Source organism: Hyperolius riggenbachi, chromosome 10 (genome assembly GCF_040937935.1).
Source record: "Hyperolius riggenbachi isolate aHypRig1 chromosome 10, aHypRig1.pri, whole genome shotgun sequence".
NCBI classification, from domain to species: Eukaryota; Metazoa; Chordata; class Amphibia; order Anura; family Hyperoliidae; genus Hyperolius; species Hyperolius riggenbachi.
The window spans coordinates 117,780,029-117,803,032 of record NC_090655.1 but is presented as its reverse complement, the minus strand read 5'-3'; the positions used below and the strand labels follow the sequence as shown (position 1 = coordinate 117,803,032).

At 42.7% G+C, this 23,004-nt stretch overlaps 1 protein-coding gene across 1 annotated transcript in view; it reads right to left on the bottom strand.

Annotated features, from left to right (window-relative positions):
* The window catches only part of MICU1 (mitochondrial calcium uptake 1), a 379,328-nt gene that overhangs the window by 276,219 nt on the left and 80,105 nt on the right, over positions 1 to 23,004 (bottom strand). Inside the window, exons 3-4 of the mRNA XM_068257773.1 lie at positions 22,235 to 22,415; positions 9,132 to 9,294 (exon numbers count right to left, since the gene is read on the bottom strand). Of these exons, the coding sequence (XP_068113874.1) occupies positions 9,132 to 9,294; positions 22,235 to 22,415 (344 nt within the window). The remainder of the gene's footprint in view (positions 1 to 9,131; positions 9,295 to 22,234; positions 22,416 to 23,004) is intronic.

The following is a 23,004-nucleotide window of genomic DNA, read 5'->3' as shown; positions in this document are numbered from 1 at the left end:
CTACATGGCTGATCTGGCACGTTGATTGATCTGCGGAAGCGGATGAGGAAAAACTGAAACGCGTTGTTTTTAGTGCTTTTGAATAAATATAATTGAGCTTGTTCTTATGCATCTTATTTCCTTTTTAAACATTTTATGTATAATTGGAGAGGCTCCCTCCTTATTCTATGCTTGGTTACCACTGTTAGAGGCTTTCGTTGTAGGCTCGTTATTTTTACACATTACCATTTTGGAGCGCGTCCACTTGGATTAGAAGGAACACGCAACTGTTGGTTGCATATCTCAGCAACCCTGGTTTCTGAGTACTGATCTCTTACGATTTCAATAACATCCAATATAGGTATTGAAATTCTGCACCATATTGGGCCTCTGGTATCCTTGTTTGTTTTAGGACTCTCTGAACCACAGTTTATCGCTGTCTCTCAAGTAGGAAATGCCATTAGTCATTGCTTGATTAGCAATCCAGCAGGACAGACTTCTTAACGACATTGCAGGACAGTTGTACAGATATAGATTTCTGCCGCCAACAATGAAAGTCTAGCGTCTGTACGATCCATTTGCTATATACAATAATACTGCATTATTTAAGAGATCCAACTATTCAACGTTCATTTGGTGTGCCTGCTAATAAAATGGAATGTCATACAACATTCGGATAATGAGATCCATTACTTGGAAAATTCAAAAAAATGGAAAAGGTAAAGCAAATTATTGCTGCTCAGACACAGCCAGGCAGATGCAGCTAGTATGCCTAGCCCTAATGAACAATGTAATGAGGATGGATGAGCTAGTAAAGTCAGGATCATTTTTATTTTATTCTTCATACCGTTAACTACAGAGCACAAATCCTAAAGAATTTGAAGTCCCTTACATTTAGGTTAATAGATCCCATAGTAGCATCTAATGACGACTGTGTGATATAACTTTGACAGACCAGCAGACCAACACCTTTAAAAGTTCACACAATATATACTTTTAATAACTGATATAGCTACTGCCCAATTTCGTGGAACACTGGCTGCATGGACAAAAGAGCGGAAGCTGACAAATTGCTCGTCACTTTCATTTTCTGTGGTGTTGATGGCTGAGATAATTGTTATATTTCCCTGGGCCGAAGGCAAAGTCTTAAGGGCTTTACCTGTCACTGCATGCCGGTAGATAGGACCAGCTGCTGTGTCTGATAGCCTTCTCAAGGGCCTGCACAACACTGCGCTGTGAAAATACACAACTACATCTCAAATCGCTTTACCTCTTATTTCACCAGATGAAAAAGCCCATCATCTATTAGTTGAATAATGAGCCCAAGAGAATCCTCTAACCTTCCATGTGTCTATTTGTAAACAGTAGAAGTCATCTTGGGTAGTGTTGCACACATGTTTCTACTGATGCTATTTTATACAAATAAGGTTTTCCTTTCTGTGAAACATAATATACCGGTGTGATAAAAAGCAATCCATCTTGATGTGACGGGGATAAAAACACAACAGAGGCATAGTTTAATCTAGAATCAAACAGCACAGAGTTGTAAAATAATTGGAATTTTATTATTTCTATTAGGCTGCAGTTCCCCCAAGCAAACCACTTATTTCACTTGTTTTTTGTGTCAATGTAGTGTATTCAAGACTAAATCCTTCATGTACGATCAACAAAGAGCACAAAGAAAATACACATTTCAATAAGTATAACTGACAAATTATGCACACAGACTAAGGCCTCAATTCTTCAAGTATTACCGCATTCGGTAATGCTGAAAACCGCTGATTTTTCATAGCATTTAGGAAAGTGTCAATTCATCAAGGCTGTTACTAAATGGAAAGCTGAAATTACCGAGCAGTGAGGTAAATTAGAGACTTGTGCGGTAAATACCTCAACACATGTTAGTAAATGTCAATTCATCAAGATTACAGCATGCGGTAAAGCCAAGTAACTTACTCGATTGTTACTGGCAGCTCTCCTCTGTCGGAAACAGTGCAGAGCTGTGACTCACACAAGCAGAGAGGGATAAGCTATGACTGACGAGAGCAGAAGCCAATAGAAACAGCCCCTGTCTCCTGCAAGTCCCACTGATCTGACATTGATAGGTTGCAAAGGCTTCTTGGGAGGGTCCAGCCTTTCTACCTCGCAGGCAGCAAGCAGAGAGGAAAGAACAAAAGTGGTTTCCCCTGCCTCCCTTCAGACGTTTAATCTTTCAGGTTCCTGTTTGAAGATGCAGACTCCTGGAAGTTCATCTAAGCTATGGTAACTAAATAAAAATTTCAGACTAATGGACAGATTCAGAGCGAGCAGAGGCAGTATGACAAATATGTACATTTTAAAGCGATGTCGGGGATGCCTTTTACTATTGTATTGCCCTCACTGCACGGAACAGCTTGTAACAACACAGAGACATTGCACACCGCTCTGCTGTTACCGAACAGGTTTTTGTGAATTGAAGCATAGTATTTCGGTAAATTACCAAACTTCTACCAAACCTTTGAAAATATTGATGAATTAGTAAAAAAAACCTCTAAAATACCGAATTCACTATTTTCCCGATTTTTTTATCAAACAGCTTTTGATGAATTGAAGCCTAAGTACTGCACATGGACTTCAAGTGTACCAGACTGAAAAAGGAAATAAAAGGAAGAGGGAAGCCTCTGGATCCTGTAGAGGCTTCCAAAGGCGTCCTCTGGTCCCCCATTGCTGCTTGTGGACCACCCCAAAGGATGCCCAACAAGGGCTTGTCTGAAATCTGATCGGGGCCACACCACTTCAAACACAAGCGCGGCCATAATACAGCTCCATGCTAATGCGCTATGAAACGAGGAACAGTTGGACAGTCTCAGCAGCTGGAGCAGGTAATATTTGAATGCACCGGCACAGGGGGGAGGGGCTGCATTTACATTCGGTAGGACAGCAGCCAGGAGTTCTGTCACGTTGATGGGTCGTCGCAACCATCACACACCTGATCAACCACGTCGGCCAGAGATTTCCCAGCATGCTTGATCAATATATTCGAATTGTTAGTGAGGCATGCTTGTTGAAGCACCAAATATCATCTGATTTGATAAATTTATTGAACTGAATGGTCGATTGGGCCGCAAAATCGATAGATGTATGGCTACTTTAAGAAATCTTAAGTAAGGAAGGCCAAATCCCTTGTAAAGTATCAATTTAAACTGAGGGGGCTGTTTTTGGCTCCACCATCCGTTCTTCTCCACTGTCTTGCATATAAGCCGAAGTAGTAACTTTTCACCACATTTTTTTTGTGCTGAAAAATTTGGAATATATGCAAGTATATACGGTACTGTTTTTTGTCGTTATAATTTGAAATGTATTAAGTGTCAGAATACACTGTATACATTTTTGATGACTCCAACTCCAGGTACCCAATGACTGCTTGCAAATCCAATTCCACAGCTCTGGTACTGTGTATGACCAGTTTAGAAGTGCGTACGCACGTCGGATTTTTCCAAATGAACGGTCATTTGGACGTCAAATCGGGCGTGTGTACAAGCGGTCGTTCAGCTGATAAGACTGGTTTTGACGGATCCGCTTAGCTAAATGACCGTTTGTACACACGCCCGATTTGGCGTCCAAACGACCGCTTGTTCAGACGTCCAAACGACCAGTCGTTTGGAAAAATCCAATGTGTGTATGTACCTTAACTGTAAAGCATACAGCATAAATTCGCCTACAAAGTGAATTTATGCTGTTATAGTCTGAACAATAGCCTTTTGGCAAGAATCACTTATTTAGTTACAAGCCAGTTTGTATAACAAAGCTAGCACTGTAATGGTCAACTAATCAATAAAGAAATAATAAGTTAATGTCTTCCTCTGAATTCATTTGCATTCTCAATTGCACATTAGTTCATGATGTAGCAGCAAAGCTAAATTGGTCAGTTTAAATATGGTAATACTGTTGTCATGGAGATCATGGAGATCAACAGTCACCTTAATATTACAGCTTATTCAAGGATTTAAAAACACCATGAACACTAAATGCAGTCAGCAACATTTAGCAAATTAAAAAGATAAACATCTATGATTATTGAATGTAATGGTTTTATTTACACCTATGCTACTTTTTGTATTTTTGTATCTTCCTCAATAAAAAAATGTAAGTACCCCCCCACCCACACACACACACACACACACAGATAAACAACTGCATGAAAATCTTTAAAAAATAAATAAATTAAAAAAAACAAAGATCATACCTTGTCTCTAACTTCATCCTAAAACATTATTGTAAGGAAAACAGAGGCGCCAAAAGAATAAAAACATATCTAAAAGTTTTAAAATTCCCCAGGGGGCGGTGGTGGACTCACCTCCCCGAAGTAGACATGATATTGTCGATTTTTGTACAAACAAGTTTATTTATATACTCCAATAAACAATGCAACGCGTTTCGCAGGTATATCCTCGCTTCCTCAGGCAATAACGGAAAGGAGTACACACAGTGCATTCTTAAGGTCACGACAAGCGCCTCTGAAAAAACAGGCAAAGTCTGGTATCCACTACACTCTCCCTCCTACTCAGATCTACTAGAGACATACCACTAACTAAGCACATAGGTCCCACAGTGCAGGACAGAAAAGGGGATTGATTAACAAACCTTACTTCTTTTTCATCTTTACTGTAAGGAGAGCTAATGCATGAGATAAATAAATAAGGAGAGAAATCATGAGATAAACAGATAAGCAGAGATAAATCATGAGTTTAGTCAAATGAGGAGAGATAAGGTGCTATTACAGCAATCCAGAAGGTTTCACGATGCGTCACTTTTTCCATATTTTATGTTACAACCTTATTCCCAAATGGATTAAATTAATTTATTTCCTCAGAACTTTACACTCAACACCCCATAATGACACCATTAAAAAAAAGTTTACTTGACGTTTTGGCAAATTTATTAAAAATAAAATATTTGAGAAAGCACATGTACATAAGTATTCACAGCCTTTGCCATGAAGTTCAATTGAGCTCAGGTGCATCCTGTTTCTCCTGATCATCCTTGAGAGGTTTCTGCAGCCTAATTGGAGTCCCTGTGGTAAATTCAGTTGATTGGACATAATTTGGAAAGACACACACCTGTCTATATAAAGTCCCACAGTAGTCAAAGAGTTGAGCAAGAACCTAAGGGTCACTGTCAGGGCTCCAGAGGTCCTCTGTGGAGAGAGGAGAACCTTCCAGAAGGAAAACCATCTCTTCAGCAATCCACCAATTAGGCCTGTATGCCAGCGTGACCAGACAGAACCCACTCCACCCCTGAAGGACTTTCAGAGCACGAGAAACAAAATTCTCTGTTATGATGAGACCAAGATACATCTCTTTGGTGTGAATGCCAGACATCACGTTTGAAGGAAACCAGGCACCGCTCATCACCAGGCTAATATCACCACAACATTGAAGCGTAATGGCAGCAGCATAATCATTCTGGTGGGATGTTTTTCAGCAGCAGGAACAGGAGGACTAATCAGGATAAAAGGAAATATGATTGTTGCAATGCACAGAGACATCCTGGATGAAAACCTGCTCCAGAGCACTCTTGAATTAGGCTGATGGTTCATCTTTAACAACCCTAAGCACACAGCCAAGATATCAAAGCAGTGGCTTCAGGACAACTCTGTGAATGTTCTTGAGTGGCCCAGCCAGAGCCCAGAATTCAATCTGATTGAACATCTCTGAAGAGACTTTAAAATGGCTGTGCACTGACACTTCCCATCCAACATAATAGAGTTTGAGAGGTGCTGCAAAGAAGAATGGGCTAAACTGCCCAAGGATAGATGTGCCAAGCTTGTGGCATCATTTTCAAAAGTACTTGAAGCTGTAATTGCTGCCAAAGGTGTATCAACAAAGCATTGAGCAAAGGCTAAGAAGACTTATTGTACACGTGATTTCTCAGATTTGTTTTATTTGTAAGAAGTTTGCCAAAACCTCAAGTAAACGATTTTCACATTGTCATTATGGGGTTTTGTGTATAGAGTTCTGAATAAAATGTGAATGTAATCCATTCTGTAATAAGGCTTTAACATAATAAAAAGTGGGAAAAGTGATGCACGGTGAATACCTTTTAGATACACTGTAAATTGTGAGAGTTAATATGTAAGGTGAGATAATTCAACAGAAAATCATTGTGAATCAGTTGTTTTGTATGGACATCCATTTTAAAAGTGAACCTAAACTGAAGGGGGGGGGGGAAGAGTTTAACCTACCTGGGGCCTCTACCAGCCCCCTGCAGCCGCCCTGAGCCTGCAAAGGCAATCAACAATCTTACGGTCCCCCGCCGTGGCCAAGTTTTATTTTCCCCAAACTAGCCAGTCGATGGCCACTGCGCCTGCACGGCCCTGGCCGCGCATGTCCTCATTCACGCTCCAGTCGCCGAGAGCGTACTACGCAGAAGCAATAGGAGAAAATCTTAGCTGTGGCGTGGGACGGAGGATCGTTGATTGACTTTCCGGGCACAGGGCGGCTGCAGGGGGCTGGTAGAAGCCCCAGGTAAGTGAAACTTTTTTTTTTCCCCTTCAGTTTAGGTTCACTTTAAAACAGGAGTTATTTTCCGTTTTAAAAACTAGAGGTTGGCTTTAACATAAATTTAACAGCCATGATATCAGTAGGAACAGAATTTATAAAGATGAGATAACTACAACACGTCACAACATACACACGTTTTGCTTTACACTATTTGTATACTACCAATGATCCAGAAAATGTAGACATAATCAGGGAAAAAAAATTGTTTTCCTGATCTGTACAGACAGGGTCACCTAAGGTTTCTTTCTGTGGTCAGAAAAGCATAACTTAACAATTTAATGAGAAAGGGAAAACTCACACTAAGTAAGAGACAGACTTCCAAACAAATTTAATGAGGTATTTTGGTATTTTCTGAGAAATAGAAATGTTTTCCATATAATGATTTTAAGTATAAAGATTAACTTAAGAAATGTTCCCTGCTCTAATTAACAGATACAATCAAAAACATTCACATACAAGATATGATTACTCATTAATGAATATATTGGGAACAGCCTACCCACTAAATCTTTAAACCTGATTCACTAAAACTTCAGTCACACGGCAGCAAACAGCCTTCTTTTCTGTGTTGCTTGAAATCTTCGGCTTGCTTGAAGAGACTCTGGAGGAGGTCCTTCCGCTTCAAGGTCTTCTACTCAATCTAAAAGCCTTCCAACCAGTTTGTACTCTATTTCTACACTTAGTCAGGCCATGCAATGGGAAAATGCAGATCAATCTGTAAATAAAGGATGAGCGGGTGGGAATTTCAACAGAAAAGCTCAAAGGGGATTGATCTCCTCCAGAGACTCTAAGCAACATGGATGCAAGCAACATGCAGAGAATTCTGCTATCAACAAGACAGTAACCATGAATCAAGATCGCTAATGAAAAATGGAGACTGTACCGGCCCATTCCCACGTAAAACATTTTGTGCGGGTGATTTTACCGCAATTATTGTACACGTCCACGATTTCCGACTATAAGGATCTGCGCTTGTTTAAGCACCGTATCCCGATTGGGGCAAAATGCTGCTGGCAATACGTTTTGCGGTTGCCGTTAATCGTGAATTGACCGCGATCAGCGGCAATCGTGGCAGTGAGTGGCAATGCCATTTAGTTATAATTGCACTAGCGGTTTAAAAAGCGCTAGCACTTTTGGAGATTAGTGGGAATCACCTGCTAATCGCCCTAGTGAGAACGGACCCTACGAAGAACCCAGAAAACTTCAGAATACAATATCACATCACCCTGTGTGGTTTATTGACCATTAACTTTTACACACTAGGCCAGTGTGTGCGAGGTTTAAGGAGATCCCGATACACATTAGCAAGAGCAGGGTTATGTGATCAATCTACTCTCTCAATGCTATAAACTGGCAAACCTGCCAGCCATAGGAATTTGCCCTAATAGCACCTGAGCCCACCCTGGTGAAAAAAGGGGATCTTGAAATAAAGGAAAAACTAGGTTTCCGGGGTCACACCCTTTGTGCTCCAGGGACAGAACTCCTGAAGAAGGGAAGGCAATGTAGCATCTCCTGTTAAAGGCCTCACCTCCGGTGCTGGTGGGCCCAGAAGTTTCAGGAAGGGGGTAAAAATTTTCTAAAAATAATTAACTATTTCACCAAAATGATTTACTATTTTATTGAAAAGAGTTGAATAAAATGAGACAGCACAGACATTGACAAACTACCGCATCAACAAAAAAGAAAAATAACAGCCAGTATAGTCGTAGATTCCAATCCAAGCCAGGACACCATACTATCTGCATGAAGATTGCATGTTTTCCTATGTTTGCATAGTTTTATCCTGGGTGCTCCAGGTCCCTCCAAAATCCACAAAACATTCAGATAAGTTAACTGACTTCCCTCCCGCGCCCCTCCCAAAAACAAATTCTCCCTTTACTAAGTTAAGGCCCATACACACGTCGGATTTCTCAAACTCACTCTTATCAAGCGAATGATAGTCTGTACACACGCCCGATTTAGCCGGCAAACGACGGAACGACGGGACGGTCAAACGACCCGTCGTTCGCGGAAATCCGACGTGTGTATCGGCCTTTAGGAACATCGGATTAAGGAATACCTAAACAGCTCACAGTGACCCAGAACCACCTTGAATGTATAAAGGTTTTATAGAGACCAAAAAGCCCTGTGAACCCCACAGGACAGGTGAGCGATACAACTTGTTTGATGTCATTTCCTTTGTAAAGCTCTTTAGGTAATGTGTCAGCATTATATAGATGTATAAGTAAATAAATGATGGCTGCAAGCCACAGTTCCCTAGGATAAACAAACACATGTATAACTGCTAAATGTCACAAAACTACAGACTGAAATATTACCACAGAATTGTTTCAGCAGTTCTATAAAACAGAAGGATGGAGGTACCACTGAATGCTGTGACATGAAAGAAAGATTGTCACATTAGGGAATACATTCCTATGAATTTGTAACAAAGTAGAAATATGGAAATATATTGTATCGTAATAGGGGGAAGACCTGTAAATTATATTCAGCGGAAGGTTTTTAGGTGCTTTCTAGAAAATGAATCTTACACCCAATTGATGTTGTGTAAAATAGTAATAATTGTACAAAATCTATTTCATCCTTTAAAAACTGCTGTGTATCTTTACTTACTCTCTGGCTGCTTCTCATTGGGTGTTATAGATCGTACAAAATCCTGCGGAGTCATAAATACTTCAGACTCCCCACTCTCATGGATCACTTTGAGGGTGGCAAAGTAGCGGAAGATTTTGTCTGGCGTTGAGTAGGCTCTAATTCTGTTTTCATATTCCATGACCTACCAAAATAAAAACAACAGCTATCACAACAAGACGGAACACGATTTTCAAAAAACAAACAAAAAACAAAACTCAGGTTTTATGTGATAACCTTTAACAGTGTGGGGAACGGTTAAATGACCAATCCAGCGAAAGAAGTAAGCAGTTAAAGTGAACCTCCGGACTAAAAATCTACTCAGCAGAACTGAAAAGGCTTGGTGTTTCTTTAACAGTTTCACAGCATCAGAACTCTGTTTTTCTTCCCAAACCATCATTTTTTGCTGTATTTTTATCTAAGCTCCACCGATCAAAGAAAAAAAGCCCGGGCTTTTTTCCCTGATGCTGTGCAGAGCATGATGGGATTTGCTATGTTGTTATTCACGTTGCTTAGCAACTGGGAGGGGTGATCAGGACACAGGACAGTTGGAACTGTGCATCATACTCCCTGTCACCTCATTACAACCAAAAAGATGGCTGCCATCATGAAATCAAACATTTGCCTGTTCTTTTAAAACAGGGTGGGTAAGAGATTATATTACCTATCTGTTTTAACCACTTGCCGACCGCACACTCATAACGTGCGTCGGCAAAGTGGCAGCTGCAGGACCAGCGACGCAGTACTGCGTCGCCAGCTGCAGCCTAATTAATCAGGAAGCAGCCGCTCGTACGAGCGGCTGCTTCCTGTCAAATCACGGCGGGGGGCTCCGTGAATAGCCTGCGGGCCGCCGATGGCGGCTCGCAGGCTAGATGTAAACACAAGCGGAAATAATCCGCTTTGTTTACATTTGTACGGCGCTGCTGCGCAGCAGCGCCGTAAGGCAGATCGGCGATCCCCGGCCAATCAGCGGCCGGGGATCGCCGCCATGTGACAGGAGACAGCCTGTCACTGGCTGCACAGGACGGATAGCGTCCTGTGCAGCCGGATCTCCAGGAGGGGGCCAGGTAGGAGAGGGAGGGGGAGGATTTCGCCGCGGAGGGGGGCTTTGAGGTGCCCCCCCCGCCACCCACAGCAGGCAGGTGAGATCAGACCCCCCCAGCACATCATCCCCATAGGGGGGAAAAAAGGGGGGCAATCTGATCTCCCTGCCTGCACCCTGATCTGTGCTGGGGGCTGCAGAGCCCACCCAGCACAGATCAATCAAACCAGCGCTGGTCCTTAAGGGGGGGTAAAGGGTGGGTCCTCAAGTGGTTAAATAACATAAGTAATGTAACTTAATTAAAGTATGTTTGTTTAGGCTGAAGTTCCTCTTTAAAAATCTGACTGAACCGACTGGTGTTGGACTAGTCCCTCTCTTCTTGTGAGATTTTCAGGGTTCTCTTTGTTGTCAAAAGCATTTCCTGAATGGCAGTTTAACTTCCAAAACAGTAAGATACTAGCCAGCCTCCCTACTCACTTGCACACTATTTTGGCAGTTAGACTTAGCAACTGCCATTCAAGAAATTCTTTAGACCAGGGATGTGGAGTCAGTACAAAAATCATCCAACTCAGTGTATGAAACCTCCAACTTCAGGTACCCAAAATTGCTCAGACTCCTCGACTCCGACGCCTTAGTCTAATTTTTACAAAGGCTATGGATTTGGTTAAATACTCCAACTCCGACTCCTCAGTTTATTGTGTCGCGTAGGCTATGGAAGCTATACAAATTGGTTGGGATAGGTAGCTAACATAGAATTGATTGGTTTTTGTTAAGACTGTAATTCCTGCTGAAATAATTCCTATTTTCGTGCAGAAATCCGTTTTTTGTCACTTTAACCTCGTTCCAGGGGCTTCTTTGTGATTGGCTCACAAAAAATTAGCATTCCGGGGAAATCCGCATCGTTCCGTGGACATTCCGCCATACCGCTATAACAATTCCGTTCCGATGCGACGGAACGGAACCACCAAATTCCGGTCGGAATCGCGGAAACCGGAATTCCGCTGAATTTTTTGAGCATCCCTAATTGAAACCACCGACTCAGACTCCAGGTACCCAAAATTGCTCAGACTCCTCGACTCCGACTCCACAGCCCTGCTTTTGACTAAACCCTGAGAATCCCCCATGAGAAGATGGACTAGTCCAAAACCTGTCGGTTCTGTCAAATTTTAACTGCCTACTTTTTTTTTTTTTGCGCTGGAGTGTTTCTTTAAGCAGTTAAAATCTAACAGAACCGACAAGTTTTGGACTAGTCCATCTCTTCATTGGGGATTGTCAAGGTGTTTTTTGTTTTCAAAAGCCTTTCCTGAATAGTGGTTGCTAAGTCTAACTGACAAAATACTGTGCAAGTGAATAGGGAGGCTGGCTGGTATTTTGCTAATTTGGCAGTTAAACTGCCATTCAGGAAATTCTTGAATACAAAGAAAACCCTGAGAATCCCCCATAAAGAAGAGATGGAAAAGTACTAAACCTGTTTCTGTCAGATTTTAACTCCTTACATCTTTCACTGGATTGGCCCTTTAAAACTTCTGCTAGACTGCTACTGCTCCGTAAATGGGCAGATTTTTTTCCACTTTTTCTTCTAGTGTAACTCAAAACTGTATCCTAAACTTGTGGTGTCACTCAGCAAGGGAGTGCATAAAAACCTGAGAGAAGGTCTACCTCTGAACACTGAACAATATAGCTTTTGTATTGCTATTTTTGTCCTTGTTGAAGGGATTTGCTAACTTTCTGACTAAATCAGAATTTTGGATAGTTCTCCAAAATGAAGGACTTTTTGGATGTTTGGATTTAAAAATTCAATTTTGGTAAAGGTTAGAACTTCTACAATGCTGCTTCTGTTGTCCATTAATCCACAGGGTAGCTTAACTTCTTTTATGTCCCTAGAATTTTCAGGGTTGTCTCTGTTTCTGATTTAGCAGCTTCCTCTCTGGACAGGAAGTAAGGAAAACACTCACCTGTGAGAACACTGACAGAAAAGAAGACTAAGAACATACTTTCTACCTTTCACTTTAAACTAAGAAAGGAGATTTTCATTTGCTAAGGAAATTACAAGTCGTTACCAGCAGTTAATCAAAGGCTTGTGAAACATTCTTGTATATATCACAAAGTATTCTTTCTTTGGTTTGTCGCTATTTCAGCTAACATCTAAATATGATAAAAACAGCCAAGCATATCCATTTTATCGCAACTATATCTTACTACAAAGATTATACCATTACTAATGGTGTGTACACACTTGAAAGATAAATGAAAGATATCAGACCAATTTTACCACCTTCCATGTAGTATGAGAGCCATACAGAGTTAAACCAGGTGTGTATGAGGATCTGCAGATATCATAGACTATGAATGAATTTGCAGGAACGGATCTTTTGCAGGAACAGATCTTTTGCAGTTAGTGATCTTTTGAATGTGTACAGCATCTTTGTGTGCAGCATCTTGCGAAGAGTTGTTATCTGATGAAGAGTTCAGCTCCATAGAATAGACTGTGTAGCGTATGGCTCTCATACTACATGGAAGGTGGTAAAATTGGTCTAAGATCTTTCATTTATCTTTCAAGTGTGTACACACCATTAGCCTATAAATGGGAATTTGGATTCACTTCGCTGCATTGAAGGTAGTAATAACCTTAGTAATGGAGGTTGTTTGACATAGGCCTCAGTCCACAGCAGCCTGTGCGGTGGGAATCTATCTTAAGTGTACTATCTGAAGCATTATAAACTTCTACACACAAGGCAGGTAGCAGTTCACATTTCCCACAAAGTTATCCCACATCCACTCAAGGAAACATGAGTTCAATCAATGTTTCTGTCACCCGTAGGCAAAATAATAAGAGACTCATTCACGCAGCATTCAGTTTAAAGAGAAAACAGCATTTACACCTGGAAAGAGACAGTGGGCAGATACAATATGTAAAGTCTATCAGTACCCACAGTTAATGCTGGTCATGCACAAGTCATTTTTCAAAATTATCTTTTTTTATGATCCAAGTTATTACGATGAAAAGTCAAAGTCTGATTGATTAAATGTCTGTCTGCAAACCAAAGAATCGTTTTTCAATTCAACATCAACCAAACTAAATTTTTAAGTCTTCATGTATTGATTTTTAGGACAAAAACCTGCAGATATACAGGTCATTCAACATCAACGCAACTAAAAATTATGATAAATTTTACTATAAATGTGATGGTCCTATCAAACAATCAGATTACGGTATATCTTGTTGGCCACCATGAAATGGACTCCAGAGAAAAGTAGGTGGCTGCAGTACTAAATAAAGTAGCATATGGGCTTCTTAGTTAATCATTCTTTACATAAGTTCTCTTTATAGTTCTGCTGAATTTGTCATCTCTGCATTAATAGATTATATAGGTAAAATGTATTTTCTGGGAAATAAATTGACCTGTTTATAGGCACCTTAAAGCTAATGGGAATCGATAACTGAATTAAAAAAAAAATCAGATACTCACCTAAGGAGAGGGAAGGCTCAGGTCCTAATGAGCCTTCCCTCTCCTCTCCTGATGACCTCGGTGCAGCGCTGGCTCCCCCGTTCACATTCCCCGCCACGTGGACTTCGGAAGTCTTCGGGAGCCGAGTCCTCCCGAAGACAGGCAACTCCATACTGCGCACGCGAGAGTGCGTCATAGTGGGCGCCCCGCACTTGGGCTCGGGAAGCATTTCCGAAGCCTCCCTTCGGCGGGCAAACATCGGTATTTCACCGAAGCAGTCGAATACCGCTATGCAGAAGCCAGCGCAACAACGTGGACCGGGAGAGGAGAGGGAATGCTCTATGGGACCCAGAGCCTCCCTCTCCTTAGGTGAGTATCTGACTTTTTTATTAACATTTCAGTTCCCAATCACTTTAAAAAAACATTATGACATGTAGACATTAGCAGTTCTGCTTAGTCTTCTGTGACTGTACAGGCATAGCATCCAACTATCACAATCACTTACAAAGATATGGCTAAATAGAAACCCTTAAAGCATAACTGTCAGGCATAAAATCAATGCTTTATTTTTATCTGGTAAACAAGTGATAAGGGTGCTAACCAGGCAATCCAAAAGTAAAAAAAATCACTCCCGAGTTTACCTGGCTCTTATTTGGTACCTCTGCCGCATAAAGGAGGTTGCAGGGCATGCTGGGTTGTCTTTTTTTTCTTCTTTACTTTACCTTCAGACTTTGGCCCCATTTACACTTAATCAGTTAGCATGCGTTAGTGTGCGTTAGTACGCGTTAGTGCATGTTGGTCCGCGTTTTTTTCATAGCAGCGCATTGTAAAAAATATTTCAGTTAAAACGCGTTAAAGGACCACTACCGCGAATCATTTCATTTTCAGCCATCCCACACCATTAGCCTATAAATGGGAATTTGGATTCACTTCGCTGCATTGAAGGTAGTAATAACCTTAGTAATGGAGGTTGTTTGACATAGGCCTCAGTCCACAGCAGCCTGTGCGGTGGGAATCTATCTTAAGTGTACTATCTGAAGCATTATAAACTTCTACACACAAGGCAGGTAGCAGTTCACATTTCCCACAAAGTTATCCCACATCCACTCAAGGAAACATGAGTTCAATCAATGTTTCTGTCACCCGTAGGCAAAATAATAAGAGACTCATTCACGCAGCATTCAGTTTAAAGAGAAAACAGCATTTACACCTGGAAAGAGACAGTGGGCAGATACAATATGTAAAGTCTATCAGTACCCACAGTTAATGCTGGTCATGCACAAGTCATTTTTCAAAATTATCTTTTTTTATGATCCAAGTTATTACGATGAAAAGTCAAAGTCTGATTGATTAAATGTCTGTCTGCAAACCAAAGAATCGTTTTTCAATTCAACATCAACCAAACTAAATTTTTAAGTCTTCATGTATTGATTTTTAGGACAAAAACCTGCAGATATACAGGTCATTCAACATCAACGCAACTAAAAATTATGATAAATTTTACTATAAATGTGATGGTCCTATCAAACAATCAGATTACGGTATATCTTGTTGGCCACCATGAAATGGACTCCAGAGAAAAGTAGGTGGCTGCAGTACTAAATAAAGTAGCATATGGGCTTCTTAGTTAATCATTCTTTACATAAGTTCTCTTTATAGTTCTGCTGAATTTGTCATCTCTGCATTAATAGATTATATAGGTAAAATGTATTTTCTGGGAAATAAATTGACCTGTTTATAGGCACCTTAAAGCTAATGGGAATCGATAACTGAATTAAAAAAAAAATCAGATACTCACCTAAGGAGAGGGAAGGCTCAGGTCCTAATGAGCCTTCCCTCTCCTCTCCTGATGACCTCGGTGCAGCGCTGGCTCCCCCGTTCACATTCCCCGCCACGTGGACTTTGGAAGTCTTCGGGAGCCGAGTCCTCCCGAAGACAGGCAACTCCATACTGCGCACGCGAGAGTGCGTCATAGTGGGCGCCCCGCACTTGGGCTCGGGAAGCATTTCCGAAGCCTCCCTTCGGCGGGCAAACATCGGTATTTCACCGAAGCAGTCGAATACCGCTATGCAGAAGCCAGCGCAACAACGTGGACCGGGAGAGGAGAGGGAATGCTCTATGGGACCCAGAGCCTCCCTCTCCTTAGGTGAGTATCTGACTTTTTTATTAACATTTCAGTTCCCAATCACTTTAAAAAAACATTATGACATGTAGACATTAGCAGTTCTGCTTAGTCTTCTGTGACTGTACAGGCATAGCATCCAACTATCACAATCACTTACAAAGATATGGCTAAATAGAAACCCTTAAAGCATAACTGTCAGGCATAAAATCAATGCTTTATTTTTATCTGGTAAACAAGTGATAAGGGTGCTAACCAGGCAATCCAAAAGTAAAAAAAATCACTCCCGAGTTTACCTGGCTCTTATTTGGTACCTCTGCCGCATAAAGGAGGTTGCAGGGCATGCTGGGTTGTCTTTTTTTTCTTCTTTACTTTACCTTCAGACTTTGGCCCCATTTACACTTAATCAGTTAGCATGCGTTAGTGTGCGTTAGTACGCGTTAGTGCATGTTGGTCCGCGTTTTTTTCATAGCAGCGCATTGTAAAAAATATTTCAGTTAAAACGCGTTAAAGGACCACTACCGCGAATCATTTCATTTTCAGCCATCCCACAGTAGATATAACAAGTATATAGAAGCCTTGTTGTGTTTTTTTTTTTATTATTTGTGATGGCCCTTTAATTTTACACATCACTGTATTCTGGGTCCATCAGACCCTGGCATAACGCTGACGGACTTTTGTAAATAGCAGTCACAGGAGCCTTTTGAGGATTTGGAGAAAAAAAACAGATGGTTTAGCTCTGCTTTTGCAACTGCCAAAAACTGTAGTGCAGAGCTCACCTGCTGCCCGACATCCCCACTATGACCTGCCGTTACAGCCGCTTCTTTCCTCCATTCACTCATGCAGAGCCGGCTCATGAGCCGCTTTGTAAGATGCCGCTCCTTCCCTCCATTCATTCACGCAGAGCCTCGGCAGTCGACGGCAGAGCGGCTCATTAGCTGCACGTCATCAATAGCAGACAAGCGGGGAATGGATAACAGAGGGAGAGCGGCTCATTGCGCAGCAGAGTCTGCGCTGACAGCTACCTCCCTCGAAGCCTGATGAATTGCAGAGTTCGGGGGGGGGGGGGGGCCTTCGGCTGTAACGGTAGGTCATAATTGGGAAGTCGGGCGGCAGGTGAGCTCTGCACTACAGTTTTTGGCAGTTGCAAAAGCAGGGCTAAACCATATGTTTTTTTCTCCCAAACCTGAAAAGGCTCCCCCTGCGGTAGCTGCTATTTACAAAAGTCCGTCAGCGTTATGTCAGGGTCTGACGGAACCCAGAATACAGTGATATATGTAAAATTAAAGGGCCGTCACAAATAATAAAAAAATAAACCACAGCAAGGTTTCTATATACTAGTTATATCTACTGTGGGATGGCTGAAAATTTAATGATTCACGGTAGTGGTCCTTTAAGTGTAAAAGGTGCCATAGGAAAACATGGGCATTACTTTGAAAATTAGTATTCTTTCAGTTATAACAGAGCAACTGATTAAGTGTATAAGGACCCTTAACTAATGCAGCCTGATTGGCTGAAGCCTCTTTCCCTCCTGTTTCCCCCTCCCACACCTCTGATCCTCTCCGATTGGCTAATATTCCTCATGCTGAGAAGCTGCAGAGTCACACAATGACAATGCACTTTCTATTGCAGAGCTGGGTGGTAGTGTCTAAAGACTGTCTGTGTTTGCATTGGCTGCCCTCCTCCCAGAGTAAGGGAGAAAATGACTTTAGACACAGGGATTCCAAAATGGCAAATGCCTAAAACAGTTTTATCTTTATTTACTATATAAAACTCACTGAAATCAAAACGTGGACAGTACCGCCGCTAGCTACAAGCAAGGGGCATCGCCTAGCTGGGGTGGCAGCCTGGCTGCCATCGCCATGTGCCCCACAGCTTTCCCTTCTGTGTCACCACATCCCCCCCTCCCTTCCTGTGCTCCGTGGCCCCCTTAACAAATAACTCACATGTCCCCGATCCACGCTTAACCTTGCCGATCTCCTGCTGCTCGCTGCATAGCGTCCTGGCTGCCACCATGGATACTTCCAGCAACCGCATCTGACATCATGAGATGCACATGCCAGAAGTAACCACAGTGACAGCCAGGACGCTATGCGGTTCGATCGAGGCCATGTGAGATATTTGTCAAGGGGACCATGGAGCACAGGGAGGGACGGAGGGGGACTTGGTGACACAGGAGGGGAAGCTGAAGGGTTGTTGGGCACAGGGAGGGAGGAGTCGGGGACAAGAGATGACACGGGGGAAGCTGGGAGGACATTGACAACTAAGGGGGGAAGATGGGGGGACAAGAGATGAACACAGGGGGGGGGGCAGGAAAGCTGGGGGACATGAGATGACAAAGGAGGGAAGATGAGGGACAAGGTGACAAAGGAAGCTGGGGCACAAAAAGTGATGGGGGGCTGGGGGGACAAGAGATGACACAGAGGGAAAGTGGAGAGGACAATAAATGATGGGGGGGGGGGGAAACAAGAAATGACAGGTGGAAGCTGGTTTGACAAGAGGTAACATGGGGGGACAAGAGGTGATACAGGGAGGAAGCTGGGGCACAAGAGGTGACATGGGAGGGGGAGCTGGGGGGACGAGGTGACAGAGAGGGAAGCTAGGGGGACAAGAAATGACATGGGTAAGCCATGGTGGCACAGGAGGTGACACGGGGAAGCAGGGAGCAAGAGGTGACGGGAGAAGCCGGTGGGAATGGGGAAAGGCGGGGGCCCAAAAAATGACACAGAGGGAGACAAAATAGGTACATGGAAACAGAGTGACACAGGCAGACAAAAAAAACAAAACACAGGACATTAAGTGACACAGAGGGGGACAAACAAAAGACAAAGGAACAGAGGTAACACAGGGAGACAAGAGACACAGAGGGCTACAAAAACCTTAGCTGTGCCCCTGCCCTTAAAGCGGATCCGAGATGAAAAACTAACTATAACAAGTAACTTGTCTATATATTTTATCTAAAGTTTAGATAGTTTACACAGCAAATCTAGCTGCAAAAAGCTTTAATCGAATATGATTATTTCTTCCTGTGATACAATGACAGCAGCCATGTTGTTTGTAAACATTACACAGAGGCAGGCTTATCTGCATCTTGAGCAAAAAAACCTAATCTCCCCTCCTCCTCCCTCCCCCCCCCCCCCCCCCCCTCTGCCTCTGAAATCTCTGGCTAGTAATACCTCCCTCCTCCCCACACTGAGCTCCCATGAGCCCTTGCTACTGTCTGAAAGTGCCTTGGCTCTCTGAAAACCTGTGGGCATGGCTTGTTAAGTTTATAGGGAATTAGAGTATTAAAAGAAAAACAAAAAAAAGTATTTGGCTTGAGGAATGCCCTATAAACAATAGGAAAGGAACACAATTATGCAATGTGTAAAAGTTAATCTCTGATCCACTTTAAATATAGATCCACAAGTACGGTAAGTATATATTTGTGCAAATCTATTTCCAGTAGCGTCAGGTCCACTGCTGATTTTTAGAACAGGGCTCTTGTGGTTAGACTTGCGCTCCTGTGATTAGAAGCAGAATCTATTAACATTAGGACTGATGCAATACACAGCACATAGTAGGGAAAAGGCATTACATTTTATGACGCTATGCATATTAACACAATGGAATCAATACTCTACAGCATGTACACGGTGTAAAAAGCACGGCGTCTAAAATATAATGCAATAAACTAGAACAAGTGAAATTGCTCTGAAGGAAATTAAAATAAAATTCTTGCAGCGGGTACTTTTTCTGAGCACATACTTTCAGGCTGCGATTTATCCAAAATATTCCTTTCAGTTTTCATTACTCGGCTTACAATTCAAAGGAAGCTGCAGCTGGGGCTGAAACACCTCCATTTATAACACTCTTCTCCAAGGCACCGGCGTTGTATTTATATGAGACTAGCGATAACTAGACAATGCAACCATGCATACATTCTTATTTACTGAATGAATTCTGCTTTTCTCGAGATTTCAGCTGTGTCTTTGGACTGTCAGGCTAGCCTTTAGAAATCAATAGAAGCCAATGTGCAAGAACTATAAAAAGCTGACTACATCAGTCTTTCAAAATAGCAATAGTAAATGTAGCTAATTCAAGTACTGCATTTCAAAGAATGAAAATCACAGGAGTAGGCAAAATGCACACGCTAATATACTAGTCTATCAATAAATCTATCAAAGCTATCTATCTGCCTCTATCCCTCCTCCCCAATCAATGCATTTACTTAGGCACATGTTCTTCCCATCTGCCTATCCATCTCTTCTAATTGCACCCACATGCATGACCACACTGCATGTTATAGACACGTTGATGATAAATGCACAGGGTGGGGATCAGTTAATACACACTGTCTGAGTTAACTCCCAGCAGTCGTGGCAGGGACAGCCAGGCAGCGGATAGCCTCATGAGAACCATTTAGGTCACCACACCTCATATTTTGGCCAATATTGAATTTTCAGGGCTTAATTACATTAGGTTTCAATTTAAAGCTAATAAGAAAACAATAAATAGAACTTCATACTTCTGTACAAACTGGAGAAGGGATACAATGTATCGGGTTTTAATTGCTGTCTTATCACTAGGGAGGTGTTCTATCCAAATTCAAGAGGCACCTAGAGTATTGCTGAGAGCTTTCTTCCAGCCTTCATCCATTGTATTCTGCAATATTACAATGGAGAACATACAAACTAAATTACACTTGAGGTGGCCAAACATTGATCGATTTTTTTTTTATCGATATCCAGCCAATTTAATCATTTGATCAAATCTGCAATAAATCGATACTGTAAACCCGAGAAGCCCAATAGGTCGATTGCGATCTACCGGTAGATCACAACCACCTATTTGGTAGATCGCGGCCATATCGCATTAAATTCTGCTGCCAGCCGTTGGCCAATCAGAAGGCAGGGGAGGAGAGAGGCGCCGCTGTTGAAGAGGTGAGGCCAGGGGCAGCTCTGCCATGACGTGATGTCATGGCTGAGGGCGGCTCCGGGCATAATGCTGCCCCTTTGCCCGCGGGAGCGTTCCCTCAACCGCCGGCTTGCTCATCTGCCCTCCAGCCAGACGCGACTGAACGAGAGGAGAGTAGGACGAGCCCCAGACACCGCCGCTGGAGCTGGAGGGAGGTAAGTGGCACCCAGGCAGCTACACCTAGCTGTCTATACTGAAGGCACCTATACCTAACAACCTACACCTGGCTACCTATACAGAAGGCCTCCACACCTAGCTATCTATACTGAAGGCACCTATACCTAACTACCTATACCTGGCTATCTATACTGAAGGCACCTATACCTAGCTATACTATACCTAGCTACCTATACTGAAGGCTCCTATACCTAGCTATCTATACTGACGGCACCTATACCTAGCTATCTATACTGTAGGCACCTACACCTAGCTGCCTATACTGAAGGCACCTATACTGTAAATGTTGGTAGATCTCCTGGACTCTGCAAATTGTAAAGTAGCTCGCGAGCCAAAAAAGTGTGGGCACCCCTGCTGTAAACGATTTCAGGTTGATTTTCGGCCAAAATGTATCAATTTGGTTGATCATGCCAGATGAAAGATTTTGCTCAATAAGCGGCTGGTTGGGAACACATGGCAAGTGGCATTCAATTTAGCCTGTCCGTTGGCACTTCCACATGTTTTCTCTCCACCACTGGGGATTCTCCCTGTCTCTTCACTCCCAGGAAGCAGTTTGTCACATGACAAACACGAGAGGCCACTAGTGGTCATGTAAGCTACCTGCCACGGTGGCCCTAGTGTTTGGCCTCTAGTGTTTAGTCTTGGTTCATACAGCTCTCTGGGACAGGGAGTATTTCAATCGATTTGTGTACAGTGTGTTGAAGGATTTGATCATCCTGCGGGTCGCGATCTTATGGAGGGAAGACAGGAGGCCTGGCTCAGAGCGGAACGGCACCGTGGGACCTAACAAACTTCCAAGGGCTGGAAGAAGCCCCTATGTGATTTTTTTTTCTTTAACATGCCGGATGTATCCTTTAAAGACAAAAAAGACAAAGACAAACACTTATATAGCGCTTTTCTCCTGGCGGACTCAAAGCGCCAGAGCTGCAGCCACTAGGACGCGCTCTATAGGCAGTAGCAGTGTTAGGGAGACTTGCCTAAGGTCTCCTGCTAAATAGGTGCTGGCTTACTGAACAGGCGGAGCCGAGATTCGAACCCTGGTCTCCCATGTCAGAGGCAGAGCCCTTAACCATTACACTATCCAGCCTTTAAGGAAGACTGCCTTCCAGAGAAAGAGTAAGTAAGACAGCTTAGCTCACAGGAAAGTGTAAGATATCATAGAGAAAGAAACAGAGGAGACATATCCCAAACGGGGTTAAAGACAGTAGTACAAACACTGACAAAGGCATTTAACCTTTCCCTACTACACTTATAACTAAATTATAGCTGTAGTCCCACATTCAAGAATTTTTTATTGAATCTGAATCCTGCCATGGACATTGACTTTTCAAAACGTTACCTTTCGATCCCTAAATCCTGTTCGTTGCTTCTTCTTCTTGCCTTCTTCCACTTGTTTATCTTCATCACTTGATTCCACAGCTTGATTCTCTGCAATATCATGTTCTCCTTCCTCTTTCTCTTTAGCAGTTGATTCACTCTTCAAGTTGTGCTTCACCGAAGACTGTGCTTCAGCATTAGCTCTAGATCAGAGTCAATGAAGAGAGTTAGTGTAATCTTCACACATAACTATCCCAAACTGATGCTATAGCAATGCTCAGCCAAAATATAATAAAACAAACAAACAAAAAAACACAACAGAAACATAACCTAAGGGCCCATTCACACTTACAATCGCAGAACGCCGGCGATTACCGCCGGCGTTCTGCGGGAGTGATTTTCCCGCGATTAGCGCGGAAAAATCACTGGACACTGCGGCGGTTTTGGAGCGATCGCGATTAGCGTGCTATGCACGCTAATCACGATCGCAAATCGCGGAACGCTCGTCGCCGGCAAACCGCTGCATGCAACGCGGTTGCGGTTATCGCTAACCGCAACCGCGGCAGTGAGAACACGGCCACTGGCTACAATGTGTAGCGGTTCTTGCAGAACCGCTAGCGGTTTGCCGCGAGCGGGAATCGTGCGATTCCCGCTCAGGTGTGAATGGGCCCTAAGAAAGGCATACAATTACAAATGAGCTCTAGTCACTGCAGAGGTCAACTGTGTTAGAGAAAACAATTAAAGGGAAACACCAGAGAAAGCAGATGAGTTTCATGGGGTTCACTAAGCATA